Source organism: Chrysemys picta, chromosome 5 (genome assembly GCF_011386835.1).
Source record: "Chrysemys picta bellii isolate R12L10 chromosome 5, ASM1138683v2, whole genome shotgun sequence".
In the NCBI taxonomy this organism is placed as follows: Eukaryota; Metazoa; Chordata; order Testudines; family Emydidae; genus Chrysemys; species Chrysemys picta.
Window position 1 is genome coordinate 89,156,874 of NC_088795.1, and position 16,366 is coordinate 89,173,239.

A 16,366-nucleotide genomic window follows, 5' to 3' on the forward strand; every position below is an offset into this window, starting at 1 on the left:
AAGACCGTACTCAAATAGCAGTTATCAATGGGCTGCAGTCAAACTTGGAGGATAGATCTAGTGTCCTGTATTAAATATTTTCATTAATGACTTGGACAGTGGAGTGGAGAGCATGCTTATAAAATTTGGAGATGACACCATGCTGGGAGGGGCTATGAGCACTTTAGAGAACAAGATTAGAATTCAAAATGGGCTTGACAAATTTGAGAATTGGTCTGAAATCAACAAGATGAAATTCAATAAAGATAAGTGTGAAGTATTACACTTAAGGAAAAATCAAATGCACAACTACACAAATGGAATAACAGGTTAGGTGGTAGTACTGTTGAAAAGAATATGGGGTTATAGTGGATCAGAAATTTAGAGAGTCAACAACATGATGCAGTTGTGAAAAATGGAAATATTCTGAAGTCTTATTATAATTATATATAATTCTGAAGTTCTTATTAACAGGAGTGTCAGATGTGAGACATGGGAGGTAATTGTCCAATTGTACTTGGTATTGGTGAGGCCTCAGCTGGAGTACTGTGTTCAATTCTGGGTACCACACTTTCGGAAAGATATGGACAAATTGGAGAGAGTCCAGAGGACAGCAACAAAAATGATAAAGTTTAGAAAACATGACCTCTATGGAAAGATTTAAAAAAACTGGGCACGTTTAGTCTTGAGGGGGGAAAAGAACAGAAGAGAGACCTAATAACAGCCTTTAAATATGTTAAGAACTATTATAAAGAGGAGAGTGATCAAATGTTCTCTATGTCCACTGGAGAGAGGACAAGAAGTAAATGCATTAATCTGCAGCAAGGGAGATTTAGGTTGGATGTCAGGAAAATCTTTGTAACTATAATGGTAGTTAAACTCTAGAATAGACTTCTAAGACAGGTTGTAGAATCCACATCACTGGAGATTTAAAAACAGGTTGGACAAACATCTGTCAGTGATGGTTCAGGTTTATTTGGTCCTGCCTCATAGCAAGGGGTGGACTTAATGACCTCGCTCATGGTTTATCATTAATAGGAGAAAATAGTATCAAATATGGATCAGTCCAGGCATAATGAAAGCCCCTAATGATAATACGCCTGCATCAGGGTCATGTGACCAGTAAAACTTAAATTTAGACATTTAAATTTTGGCCACTTAGGGGGTTATACTGTCTACTGGCCAGGAGTCTGAGGAATCACCACAACCTTATTTGTATAAAATGGTGCAGTTTAACTAATTTTTACTAGGCAAGTGCAACCTTTAGAAACTGCTGGTTCCAGCATGCAGACTTGATCCAAGGAGGCTGGCTGAATTTTGTGCTAGATCCTGTATTAAAATAAAGGCAGTGGTGACACTTTCTGTAGGGCTGTACAAGCTGCATTTGGTCCACAAGCTGCACTTTACTTTTGCCTTAAACTCATAATAAAAATAGCTCACTTTTTTCTTTTCTTTTTTTAAATACTAAGTCAAATGAATATGTTCTTAAATGATGCCTTGATGTACTGTTTCTGATTGGTTGCATATTCCTGTGTTTGATGTAGCATTAATCAAGCCTTCACAGGTTATAGTCCATAGGAGAATGCCTGATCCTATGGAGAGAGTGACAAATAAGGTTAACTCTCAAAACATAGTACAAAAATTATTAAGCTTTTCTATCTCAATTAAACCTTTTAGAGCATAAAGCCTGTAATTTCAAGGTCCTTGCAATGGCAAAGCAATCCTGATTAATTACTCCTATTTCTCTTTGAAAGTTAGACTGTGGATACTTTTACTTGTTACAAATCCTTTGAATTAAATGTCAAGCTTCCACCATAATGAAGATTTTACAGCCTTTCCTTTAAACTCAATAGGACAAACTGGTATTACATCCTAATATATACATGAAACTAGCATTTCATAAACTTCTCTTACCAGTGGAAGTGGTGGATTCTCCATCTTTTGATGCCTTCAGATCAAGATTGGATACCTTTCTGAAAGTTATGTTTTGGTCAAACAGAAATTATTGGGCTTAATACAGGGATAACACGATGAAATGTATTGGTCCCCTCTGACATTAAACTTGGGAAATTTATTTTTCCTTGTATGTGCCAGTTTCTTACATTATCTGTAAATATCTATGAATCAAAACAGCCCTTTTTAGGGATCTCCTCTAATTTGGGAGAGCTAAAAAAGTAAAGGACAAGTCTCACCTTTTTTAAAGTAAGTTTCTAACTCTCTTCCTTAAGAGGATAGTTATTAGACTGTAACTGATGCATTGATCACTAGGACTGAAAATTTGTCACTGGTACCTAAATATCACAAGTTATTCTGACTTTCCTTACAGTCTCTGACAAGATTGTGACAAGGCTGGCCGTTGTGGTCTGGAAAACCATTGCCATGTGTCCTTTAGTATTTTCAGAGAGCCTAGAACAAGTTCACAGCTGTAGGGGATGGCACTCTTCAGGGCATCACAACCTCCCTTCCTATTCTAGGAGAATCCACTACTGTCCAATTAAGCCATCTTTCTGTATGCTCTGTGGTGCAAAAGAAGTGGAAAGCAGGCAGGACAGTGCCAGTATCTGGCCCTTTATTCAAAATGAATAATTTAACCAGCTTTCAGGTTCCTGTTTTCCAGGTGTAATCCTGCATTCTTTTTGCACACAAAATCCACAGTCTTCTTGGTCTAACCTTTGTCCCATCTCTATGGGGTCAGCTCTTTGAGTCATTATCCATTCCAGTCTGTCTTGAAGCAGTTCCTTGGAAACTCTGCAGCTAATCTAGTCCTTTTGTATGACCTCTATTCATCTAGTTTGGGTTCTTCCAACCCTTCTTTCACCCTCCATTTCTAAGTTTAATAACTTATTTTCCTATATATTCTTCCAATCTTCTTTTCACGTGCCCAAAACATTTAAGCTTGGATTCCCTCAGCTTCTCTGATTGATACCATCTTCACTAATTTCTTCATTCCAAACATAGTCTATCCTTGTAACCCCAAGCGTTCATCTTCCCATTTTCATCTCCTGTCTCTTCCTCAGTGTCCAGAATTTGGGGCCAGACAAAAGTGCGGCCTAATTACCATCTTGTAGATTTTAGTTTTTAATTTTATAGGTATTCTGCTATGACAGATCACTCTACTCACTTCGTTCTATTTGGTCCATCTTTCCTGTTCTGCTTATAAATTCATCATGGAGTTCACCATTATCTTATACTATCATACTTAAACTTCCGTACCTTCAGTATTGACTGGCCTTCCAAGACTTAGTCTCATGTCTTCCTGAAAGATATCAAGAAATCTACAGACTATATACTCTTATATATTTCTTCTGATTTTCATGCAATATGTACCTCTGTGGCTCTAAATCTTCTTCCACAACCTCTTTGCTCTCCCCCACAAACACTACATCATCTGCAAAAAGAATGCACCAGGGTGCCATCCTGGATGTTTTCTGTAAGTACATCAAACACTAACATGAAGAAAAAGGGGCTTACTGCCAAGCCTTGATGTATACAAACTTTTGCTATTAAGTGTTCAGTTTCTCCATGTGACCTTTTAACTGTGGTAACAGCATACTCATGCATGTCCTGGATTAATCTGATATAGTCTTCGGGTATCTGTTTCATTGTCATACAGCATCAGATGACTTGTCTCAGGACATGGTCATATGAGGTTTCAGGATCAATGAATGTTATGTACAGGGGTCTCCTGTTTTGCTATATTTTTCCACAAGCAATCCTAATACAGAGACAGCATCCATTGTTCACTTGCCTGACACAAATCCAAACTGATTGTCACTGATCTTTATTTCTCCTCATAGTCTCTTATCAATAACTTTCTCCCAGATCTTCATTGTGTGGCTCATGAGTTTAATGCTGCGATAGTTACCACATTCTTGTTTGTCTTTTTTTCTTTTAAATATTGGTACTAATGTGCATTTTCTCCACAAATCAGTCATCTTCTCAGGCTTCATCATGAAATTAAACAGTTGTGCCAATATATTCATGATTACTTGCACTTCCATACTTCTGCTGGTAAGCCATCAGGTCAAGAACTTATTTATTTTTTGTATTGATCAATGCTTCTGCAACAACTTCTTCTAGAACTAATTGTTCTATCTCACTCAATTTACTACTTACTGATTTGCAGCTTTTGGAGAATGACAAGTTTCATTAATACATCTGGCAATATAAAATTGCTGTTTGGTAGTGGAGGATATTATCTCATTCATGTGTTCCTGGAGAAAAGCTGTTGGTTGATTTAGGCATAACCAGCAAACTATGGCTCATTAGTTCTCAAAAGAAGTTTAGTGGCATTCAGTGCCTTACTAATAGGCTAGCAATTAAAGGGCCAGATCCTGCATTATTGATTTCTGTGTGAATATTGTATAAGAACCAGATTAAAGAACAGTGACGTAATTACTTTTAAAGGTTTATGAATGAAAATAATCTGGTTCTTATACAATATTCACACAGAAATCAATAATGCAGGATCTGGCCCTTTAATTGCTAGCCTATTAGTAAGGCACTGAATGCCACTAAACTTCTTTTGAGAACTAATGAGCCATAGTTTGCTGGTTATGCCTAAATCAACCAACAGCTTTTCTCCAGGAACACATGAATGAGATAATATCCTCCACTACCAAACAGCAATTTTATATTGCCAGATGTATTAATGAAACTTGTCATTCTCCAAAAGCTGCAAATCAGTAAGTAGTAAATTGAGCAGAAGTAAGTATTTACTTAGACTTAGACCAGTCAGTCTAAGCATACATTTTCAGTTTCCATAGTTTCAGGGGAATACAATTTGGGAATGCATGACTAGATCTTGCTTGTACTGAATTAGGATTAATATGATTTGTGCTGTGCTCTCTGTCAGAGAAATGTCTTTTAAAAACCTGCCATCTCTATGGGATTTCTTTCCTTACCTCCATTCTGCCTCAGGTTGGTTTAACTTCTTTCAGTGTTTCTGTGTAGATTATCCCTATTGTCCATTGGGCTGTCTGGGGGCAGGGAGATGCTTTTTTCTAAATGAAGTCTGTTGTGTTATTAACTCATTCTCTTCCAGAGCTGGTGTTGAAAGTAATTTCACTCATACTTGTGATTTTGCTTTTACTTCCTTTGCACCTTACTCAGTGCCCTCTCTATTTTGTTTCCTCTGAAATGTTCACTTTTTATTGGTATGCATTCTCCATCATGTTCCATTGAATTCAGTACCCTAACTACATCACTTTGCAGTATACTTGAAAGGGCTAAAAGGTTCTAGTTTTTTATATGGATTAATCTCTGCCGAGATTTTCATTCTCAGTGTAAATCTTGCTTACCATTCTATAAGTTTATGGAAGTGAAATTGTAGTCTATCTTGGATTTTCATTAGATTTGCATCTCTTTCCAGAGATATCCATTCCTGTCAAGTTTCAGTCACTGAGAGACAAAATAATCCTTATTTTGAATTAACTTTAGGAAATTTTAAAAGGACCTCCCTTACCCTGATGAAGAGCTTTTCTCTGTGTGTCATTCTCATAGTTTTTTGAACTCAGTCATTCATATTGTCAGTTCTTGTGAGCCTTGGGTACCAGATAAAGCAGCTTTCACAATCCATTAAAAGAAGACACATATTTTACCTCTGACTAAAACAAGTAGCACTAAAATATCCTTTGGTTTATTCTTGAGGACAAATCTTCAGAATATAAGAAATAAAGGGTATGTTTCTTCCTATTTATCCCAATTTGTCTTCAGAAAACCAATCAGACTTTTATATTATAGATATGATTTATGATAAAGCATGTAATATTCATAGGCACACACATTTCTAATGTAATGTTATAGTAAAGGGTGGAGATAGGAGCTTAATCTCCCATCAATGACCAGAGGGGATTTACATATAGTTCCTATAATAATAATAATTAATTAATAATAATAGGAGTTATCCACCGAACATTCCCCACACACGTGGATGAGAGAAAAGATACCTAAAACATGATAGCAATACAATACATCCCTTAGTCACTCCCCTCTTCTTTTTAGCTTCTGGTAATAAGGTATTTGTAGTTGTTATGCTAGTTCTTTGAGTTTTTCTTAATCTTGGTGTTTTATCATGGGAGGGATATCAATAGATTTTGAGGGATTGATCTTTTTCACCTCTCTTGCTAAAAACAAGATAATATATATGTGAACACATTTCTTCTTCCACAAGGAAGTAAGGAATATGTACTTGTATTTCCCTGGTGAGCAGAATGACACATTTCTTAAGATCAAGAACTTGTTATAAAACTAGTTATACTTACATTTCTTCTCTTTCTCTCAAAAAAGTAATGTGCGATTATGTTCCTGAAGGTAAAGGAAAACATATCTGTCTTTGAACATTAGTTGTGTCTTTAAGGATTCTATTTAGTCCGCAGTACTAAAATTTAAAATCTGCTTGGTTTAGTTGTCTTCATGTTAAAGCTCTCTGATTGTGTAATGGATTTGCCATGTGTATTATGGGGGGGGGACAATCTCAATTCATAAGCAAAAGTACGTGAAAAATTATGAATGTTGCCTTTGAGCCAGTTATGGCCCATATTCTATTCTTGTTCTTTGCACAGAATTGTCTGTGATAGTTTGGCACACACAATAGAATGTGAGTAGAGTATGGCCCTTGGTATGGAGATGTTTGTTCAAGTTTCCCCCAAGCACCTCAATCTTGACTTCCCACCACCTCTGCTACTATAATTTTGGGTCTCCCATAAGTAGAGACTGATGGTTGTTCTAAATTGTGCACAATTTTCTGATGAGTTCAAGTCTTGTTCCCACCTTCACAGCTGCGGAAGGCCCCTTGGATGTGAAATGTGTTCAGCTTTGCTGGCCAGGATGTGGGGAGGAGCTGAGGATATGTAGGAAGCACCCTCTTTGTGGCAAGGAATCCAGCTCCACAAGATTTCCATTCATGGCACTACATGTGGAAGCAGGATTTGGGTTTTGAGAGCAGGGCAGCATAAGGGTGTAGCTAGAGAAGTTATCACTATACAGATGCTCCAGTCCGTCTCTTCCCCTCATCCCTGTCTGACAGTATTAGGCTTGCAAAGGCTACTCCAAACAGAGTAGATTCCATAATGCAGCATTGTTCATGTTCTGTGGTGTTGGAGGAAGATTTCTCCCTCTCCCTTCCTGTAGATCTCTACAGTGGTCAGCTGGGTTTGGTGGTTCGGAGTGGATTTCCCCCATAAATTATTTTTTGTAACATTTAAAAATAGCAGTTGCAATGAATCTACCAAACTGGTTTTCACTGTGACCTAAATAATGATTTACATCATTTACATCTCTGGAGATGAAAGCCTAGAGCTTTAATCCACACTGAAGTCTGTGCTGCTGTGGCTACACGGTCAGTACCCAAACTAGCAAGATTAACGCTAACTCAGGTATATCGATATCTGCTGCTATTACAGCCCATTAGACCTCCCTAAGTCCCCTCTCTCTGTTAACCACAGTAACATCAACCATTTCAGAAAAAAAACTCCTGGGCAAGCAGCTTTTGGAAGAAGAATAACTACCATCATTTTTAGCCAAGGAAATCAACACCATCCTTCAGTTTTAACTGAGGCTTCAAGTTGAGGACATTTTCCCTCTATCATTGCAAAATGTTACAATAATATAACATCCCAATTCAGTGCTCTTTGTCCTTTAATCTGCTGGCTAGAGCTGTTTTCTTAATCTTATCATCATAACTTAGTTCAGCAAAGTGTTTAAAATATTGTTACATCTAGAGTGATGTATCTCTACAATTATTTAATAAGATTTGTAAAAAGCTATGTTTATGTATATACAAAAAAGTGGTAGTCAAAAATAAAGGGGAAAGAGAGCTTACAGGCACATGGCTGTTGATTTAGTAACAATGATAGAAAATTTGTAGAGAGAATGGGTAACAAAAATAAAATATGGCTCTAATACAAAGGCAATAAACACAAATAGATATCAGTATATTCTCAAAAAAGGCCTAATCTTCTGAATGCTTAACAATATAGGTTTGGTACTGCTATCTACTAAAATACATAAAGTTAGTCATATAAATGGCTGTTATATGTGTTCTATCCTTGTGTCTCAGAGTAAAGAATAATATCAGTTTTATGGAACTTTTGTCTGAAAACCAAAAAACTTTTGTTTCTCAGTTTTTAAATGAAAATGTCAAAATGTTTCCATGGAAAGTAGATTCTTTTTGTGAAAAATTTCATTTAATAAAACCCCATTTTTCATCAAAACTCAGTTTTAACTGAAAATGATAAATGGTAAAATAGCCTTATTCATTAAGCTTTGTATAAGCATCTGAAATTATAGATGCTTATATAAATTGAAGCTTCAGAACTATTCACTTTATTCTGTATGCCTCAGTTTTTGGGGGCTCAGCAACACACACCAGGGTGTCTCCTGTTGGACATCCAAAAATGACACTTTCAGAATTACTGTCCATTTCAGAAATGTTGTCATCAGTAATTAGTGAGCCAATGTCTCCTGGCAAGGGAATGTAAGTCGTAAAAAGGGTAAAGAGATTCAAAATAGTTGGTATCTTCAGAAGAATAAGGGAGCTGTGCATTTTCAAAACCTTTGAAGACCAGGTACAAGATATCTCAAGGTAGACACACAAAATCTGAGGCACACAAAATTACTAGACACTTCTGAAAGTTTGACCATAGTTTTTTGTTATTCAAACTTATGTTCTTTATCTTTTTAAAAATTGTGACCTTTAACATGATTTCTCCAAAAGTGTTGAGATGGATACGCTGATGGGCACACCAGTGCTGGAAAGTTTGGACTTCCATTATTTATGTTAATGTTTTTCTATGGATATATAGATGACTTCAGTTTCTAGTATTCTCAATACAGATTTTGGCATAAGCAATAACATTTTCTTTAACGCAAAAAATAAATGTTTGAATCTGAAGAAAGCGTATTGATAATAAGATGCAGAAGCATAAACAAATGAATCAACCAAGTATTTTGTCCTAGAATGGTGATTGATCATTCTAGAATTGAATGTGTTTTTGTTTTCTAGTATAATTGTACTGTATTTTATTTGTTTTTATTTTAGGCACAGAAGGGGCAGTGTTTGGGCACTCTGTGGAGACACCCCATATCAGAGCAGAACCTTCCCAAGACCTCAAGTAGGTGTTTGTTAAAAGAGTTGTTTAAAATTTATTTTTTCCCAACACCAATTAAGAAATCTTGATTTTTATTTTTTATTAAGTAATCAATATCATTTAGGCCATTCATTTATATATATTCTATTGGGCTGTTCCTGGTATATCTAAAACACCCACAGAGTTCACAACAGACGATACCACAGTCAGAGAAAAATATCCTGTATCACAAATGATATGCACACCCCTTTACTTTTTATAATGTAACTTTCTCCAGTGCCAAACTAATCTAAATCATCGAGTTTGGGGTTCGTACATACACTATACCTTTTTGAACAGCCTTTTTAAAAAAAAATAGTCCAGTTTAATACAGTCCTGTCTAGCCGTGTGAAGCCCAGATCTTGTTTGTTTATGAGCTATTGCTGGAGATAAAAGCCAAAATGTCAACAGAAAGTAAACAGCCTCAGGTTTGTCCTTCATACAATACTTCTGTGGGTTTTTTAAAGGGTGTTTTTTGTTTTCTTCGGGAATTCATTTTTAAGTAAGCCAGTCTACCTCTCAAACTGTATTCATAGTCATTCTGAGATGGTTGTATGTGTATATGGATATGTATGCATAAGTAAATTGTAAAAGGACAAAATCTAGAGTTTACTAAAGTGTCTATAAGACCAAGAAAAAGATAATTTAGAATGACTTGCCAATGGAGGCCTTTTCATAAAGTTTGTGTTATTTCAGTGGTAGGTATTAATAATTTACACTAAATGATGGAGAGATGAAATTTAAATGTGAAACAATCATACTAGAATCTAAGGATTTTTTGTGATCTTTCCTAGCTTTACTTACTTCAGAGTTTACTGCAACTCTTTCATGGTTTCTGCACATTATAAACCCTTCTCGCTATCCTGCCTAGCAACATTTACAGTGCCAAGCTGTTCACTGGCTTCCAGAAGGAGGTTAGATGAGGCCCCCTCCATGCATTTTAAAGAACTATCAACCTAACATTGATTTCAGGGAGGCTCCACATAGCCATACAGCATGCAGGATTGGGGCCTTTATTTTTCCCCCCTCTCTCAGAAAATGGGAGGGTCTGACCAAAATTGAGCATTTAAACAGAACATTTTAAACTTTAATGTAAGGCTTTTGGGGGGGGGCTCCAAAGAGTGCAACACTCTTTCCCCCCCCCCGCCGCCCTCCTGCCAAAGGCTGTATTCTGTTATTAAAAGTAGTTGTTGTCTACAACCAGGTGGCAAGATTACTAACAGTGAGGAGGGCAGCAGAGACAGAAGAGAAAACACAAGTTGCTGTTGTTTCAAAAAGGCACAACCAGCAGCAAAAGTCTCATGTGAGCAGGGCTGGCACAACCCATTAGGTGACCTAGGCGGTCGCCTAGGACGCTAACATTTGGGGGGCAGTGACCACGGCGGCCAGATGTTCGGCCGCCCCGTCGTCGGCGGTATTTTGGGGGCGGGACCTTCTGCCGCCTAGGTCGGCAAAAAAGCTGGCGGCACTCCTGCATGTGAGGGAGAAGTGGTACTTTTGCCACCCTAAAGCATATGGAGGATAGAAGCAGATGTACTTTGTCAGCAGGCAGTATTCTGGATGTGATTTTAAGGGTTCATTTGAGTAGGGCTGTAATCTCCCTGATGCTTCTGTGTATGCAAATTGCACTATCCTTTATTTGCCATCACATTCCATTGCAAACTCACATCTAAATTGCAGTCTATTACCAACCCTAGTTCTCTTTTGGCATTTCTCTTTTCCATGCTTCTCCTTCCCACTGAATATCTGCCAAACTAAGCATTCCCTTAAATCATTTGTTATCACATGTGTTGCAATTAATGGGAATTCCTCAAAAGCCTTCAATCAGCCTTCCCCTCTTCTTCTAACATCAGATTGATTTAGAGACAACACAAAGAAAGACGATTCAGCACCAATCATCATCAAATAAGACATTTATGAAACTGAAATAACTCCACATAACATTTTAGGCTAACAGCATTAATTTACAATTAAATTATTTTATTCTTCATTTATTGAATATGTATTATGCTCTGCCAGCTACCCCCAAATGTTTACTGCTATGTATTCATTAGGGTTCAGGGTTATTGCATTTGAAACCTCTGAAGTCATCTAAACAAAATCAAGTTATCAACCTCTGGAATTAGGATTTTATTAAAGCTGACAATATATTTTAGTCTAGCACAGAAGATACTGGACAATTTACTAAATAATGACCTGGTATATGCAGCAGAATCTGCCACTGAAACTAGAAGGAAAATTATGACCATGTTTACTAGAGATGAGACTGAACTACAAAATTGGATGTGAACCCAGATTTTGACACCCTCTAAATTAAGTTTTTTTGTGTTTTTTTTTTTGTGTTTTTTTTTCAAATCTGACAGTTTGGCTCAGCTCATTATAGACAAAAGGGCGGGTTGCAGAATTCTGGAGTTTGGTTCATACTCTAAACAGTGTCGTCCCCCCCCAAAAAATGTAAGGGTGTTCAGACTTTGGCCCATCTCTAATATTTGCTATTAAAATGTTCTTTTTAAAAATCATACACAATGCAGCTTTAAAACAACTGCATATTTGTCCCCTCTTCTGTGGTGTTTTTTTCCTTACATTTTTTCCTAATCTAGCCAGCCAGCTTTTGCTAGCAAAATGTTTTCCTACAATCCTTTGTGAAAGCTGATAAACCCCTTTAGATCAAGTCCATTGCCCAAAATATAATTGAATCTGACTTTCATTAGCTGAAACATGCAGAATAAAAGAACCGTGCTTTAGAATGAGCAAAATGAATTACATGTTAATAATTAAATCTCCAGATTTCCGTTGATATCTTTTCTCACAAGAATGCTGTGAAGGAACTAAACTGCCAAGATTATAGCCCCAAAATATTGGCTTTAATGATAATAATGCATTAAAACACGGTGCACTAATGGGTAATATCTATGCACAAAAGAGTCAGCCAGTGGTTGTATGCTGATAGCTATGCCCTGAATCACCTTCTTAATAAGGGGGTAAATTACTTTGTTGTTGTTTCCTACCTCTGGGGAGAACTAGAAGATCAAATTTAATAGCTTTTTTTTTTCTTCTATGTCAAGACTAGTATACCATTGACTATTAGCTAATCCTGAAAGCTAGTGCTGGGCATAATGAGATGGAAATTGATCAAGCAGCAAGAAACAGATAAAGCCTGTAAGATCTCATTTTGACTCTGATCAGTATTGAAGATATACAAATCCCACAGAATGGTTTTATGTTTTCCACAAAGCTACAGCCACATGACATCTCTAAGAGCCTTTGTCTAAAAGGCTGCAGTAGGTAGCATGCTAACATATTAGCGTGTCCTTTCTGTAAAAGCTTGAGGCCAGAGAAGGGGTGACACAGTTTTGTCATTGAAATGATCGAGGTTGAGAGAAGCTAGGCTGAGAAGCTATCTGAAGTTGGTAGGAGAGGTGTGATCTTCTGTTCATGCACTTTATCCAGAAAAAGCTAACAAACCAATCTTCGACACAAGGGAGAAGATGCTATAGCCTGAGACAATCCAAGTCCCTGCTTTTTTTTTTTTTTTTTTTTTTTTTTTTTGGTAGAACGTTAATGGCTATAAATTATTGCCAGTCTCTTGAGCTATGACCAGATGGATTTTAGTGATCTTCTCATTCTCTGACTTTTTTCACAAATTGGTTTCATTCCCAAGTTGATCTTGCCTTCAGATATTCTGTATTTAAACTGATATGTTTTTGTGTTGATACAAATCCATTTTTCTAATTGTATCTCTAATTGGTGAGAATAACTTCTTCCTTATCTTTATACTTACAGAGGGGAGGGTGTGTGTGTGTGCGCACCATCACCATGTCCATCTGTATGCTCCATTTTCCCTGGTTAGTATGACAGGCACCTGTTAGTTCTGACCTTTTTTAAGATTGACAAAGAGCTTCCATTATATGCCCCTGTTTTTATATGCTTGCATTTTTCAAAAACAGTCACCTCTTGGATTGATATTTAGGACCCTTAGTCTAAGCGCAGAGATGACTATTCTTTGAAAAAATATGGCCCAAATCCTTTCTGCTGTTTTAAAAGATCAAAGAGTAAGAAATATACCCTCTTCAAATATTAAAAAAACACCCTACTTTTTTGTCACAGGCCTTTAATAGAAACAGCTAACACATGAAATGCAGTATAAACATAGTCCTCACTTAAACACTAATGTTCTAAGCTATTGAAAAATCACTTCTGAGCATGCTCAGTGACAATTAAGTAAACCTGTTAGCAGAGCCAATTGAAACCCGATCCTCTTTAAGGTCACTGCACTTCATGATTCTCCTCTCTGGCCTGACTAGGAGGTTTGAGACATTAGCTGCTACTCTGAGTGCTGTTGTGTCTCAAAGCTCAACTGTGCAAGGTACTGAGCACTTTGGTTCCAATCCAACAAAGTATTGTCCAGCTATACCAAAAGAAGGGCAGGAGACAATTGATATGGATTTAATAAGATCACAACTTTGTTATTAGATATCTGGGACTACTGGCAGATAGGTGTATAGTGCAGGCAACTCCATGTTCATTCAAATAACTACTCAAGGCTTCCACCAGCCCCCCTTCATTTTCCATCCTGCCAGCCCATGGCTTGGACCCTACCATCCACCCACATTGTAGCAGTGTTAAGGTGAGCTATAAGAAAGGGGGTTGGCTTTGTGCCATACCAATCATAGGAGCCTCGATTCCCCCACCCCCATTCCATTATTTTAACCAGCACCTCTTTGTAAGTCCTTTACCAGGCCATTTATCTGATCACTGGATGCCTTCCCTATGGAGTACCTACACCGGACATCTGCCCCACACTTACAAAATGAGTTGCAACATACAGCCTAACCCCCTTTCCTCCTCACCATAATAAGTCCTCCCTAATACCCGCTGTGGGGAAAGCAAAAAAAAAACCCCACTCCACCTAGCCCAATCTGGTGGTGAGGGAAAATTCCATCCCTCCCACCCACCCACCCTAAAAAAGGAGCAACTAGCACAATGCCCATAGCAGGTCCTAACCAAATCTGATATTTGCCACCTTGAGGGGAGGAAGGGTGGGGCTACCTTCCTTGCTGCCTGGAGAAAGGGATTCTAATGTCAGAGCTTGCACCTTTCAAAACCTTGCTCCCTTACCTTCTCAGGGGATGAGTCAGTGTTGCCAAGCTGACCCCCCCCCCCTCACATTTTTGCAGCAGTTTCTGACCTCCTTCCCCCACCCCCACCCGTAAAACACTGCTACCTTCCTCTGGTGTGGTGTGGTCATTTAAGCACATGGTTGAAGTTAAGCATATCTTTGAAAAGTCATGGAAGACGGGAGAGATTCCAGAAGACTGGAAAAGGGGAAATATAGTGCCCATCTATAAAAAGGGAAATAAGGGCAACCTGGGGAGTTATAGATCAGTCAGCTTAACTTCTGTACCCAGAAAGATAATGGAGCAAATAATTAAGCAATCAATTTGCAAACATCTAGACGCTAATAAGGTGATAAGTAACAGTCAGCATGGATTTGTCAAAAACAAATTGTGTCAAACCTTCCTGATAGCTTTCTTTGAAAGGGTAACAAGCCTTGTGGATAGGGGGAAATGGTAGACAAGATATATCTTGACTTTAGTAAAGCTTTTGATACTCTCTCTCATGACCATCTCATAAACAAACTAGGGAAATCCAACCTAGATGGAGCTCCTATAAGGTGGGTGCAAAACTGGTTGGAAAACTGTTCCCAGGGAGTAGTCATCAGTGGTTCACAGTCATGCTGGAAGGGCATAATGAGTGGGGTCCCGCAGGGATCAGTTCTGGGTCTGGTTCTGTTCAATATCTTCATCAGTGATTTAGATAATGGCACAGAGAGTTAACTTATAAAGTTTGTGGATGATAGCAAGCTGGGAGGGGTTGCAACTCCTTTGGAGTATAGGATTAAAATTCAAAATGATCTGGGCAAACTGGAGAAATGATTTGAAGTAAATAGGATGAAATTCAATAAGGACAAATGCAAAGTACTCCATTTAGAAAGGAACAATTAGTTGCACACATACAAAATGGGAAATGACTGCCAAGGAAGGAGTACTGTGGTAAGGGATCTGGGGGTCACAGTGGACCACAATCTAAATATGAGTCAATGGTGTAACACTGTTGCAAAAAAAAGGCGAACATTATTCTGGGATGTATTAGCAGGATTGTTGTAAGCAAGACACAAGAAGTAATTCTTCCACTCTACTCTGCGCTGATTAGATCTCAACTGGAGTATTGTGTCCAATTCTGGGTGCCAGATTTCAGGAAACGTGGAAAAATTGGAGAAAGTCTAGAGAAGAGCAACACAAATGATTAAAAGTCTAGAAAATATAACATATGAGGGAAGGTTGAAAAAATTGGGTTTGTTTAGTCTGGAAAAGAGAAGACTGAGGGGGGACATAACAGTTATCAAGTACATAAAGGTTGTTACAAGGAGGAGGGAATTCTTCTTAACCTCTTAGGATAGGACAAGAAGCAATGGGCTTAAATTGCAGCAAGGGAGGTTTAAAATGGACATTAGGAAAATCTTCCTAACTATTAGGGTGGCTAAGCACTGGAATAAATTGCCTAGGGAGGTTGTGGAATCTCTATCATTGGAGATTTTTACGAGCAGGTTAGACAAACACCTGTCAGAAATGGTCTAGATAACACTTAGTCCTGCCATGGGTGCAAGATACTAGATTAGAAAAAACAATGAGGAGTCCTTGTGGGACCTTAGAGGCTAACAAATTTATTTGAGGATAAGCTTTTGTGGGCTATAATCCACTTCAGCAGATGCGTGGAGTGAAAAAAAGTAGGCAGGTATAAATATACACACATGAAAAGATGAAAGTTGCCTTACCAAGTGAGGGGTCAGTGCTAATGAGGCCAATTCAATTAGGGTGGATGTGGCCCATTCCCAGCAGGATTCCACATCCACCCTAATTGAATTGGCCTCATTAGCACTGACCCCTCACTTGGTAAGGCAACTCCCATCTTTGCATGTGCTATGAGATAGATAGATAGATAGATATAGATATACAGCTTACTGTATTTTTCACTTCATGCATCCGATGAAGTGGGTTTTAGCCCACAAAAGCTTATGCCCAAATAAATTTGTTAGACTCTAAGGTGCCACAAGGATTCCTCGTTGTTTTTGCTGATACAGACTAACACGGCTACCCCTCTGAAAACAGACTAGATTAGATGACCTGTCGAAATCCCTTCTAGTCCTATGATTCTGTGATAAGCCCATTGATTTCATTGGAACTATTCCTTTTCTTGAG

General features: G+C 37.9%; 1 protein-coding gene across 2 annotated transcripts in view; it reads left to right on the top strand.

Annotated features, from left to right (window-relative positions):
* The window catches only part of SGCZ (sarcoglycan zeta), an 895,864-nt gene that overhangs the window by 836,245 nt on the left and 43,253 nt on the right, over positions 1-16,366 (top strand). For both annotated transcript variants that reach the window (XM_005282086.4, XM_065596823.1), the window contains one exon: positions 9,020-9,092. In XM_005282086.4, the coding sequence (XP_005282143.1) occupies positions 9,020-9,092 (73 nt within the window). The remainder of the gene's footprint in view (positions 1-9,019; positions 9,093-16,366) is intronic.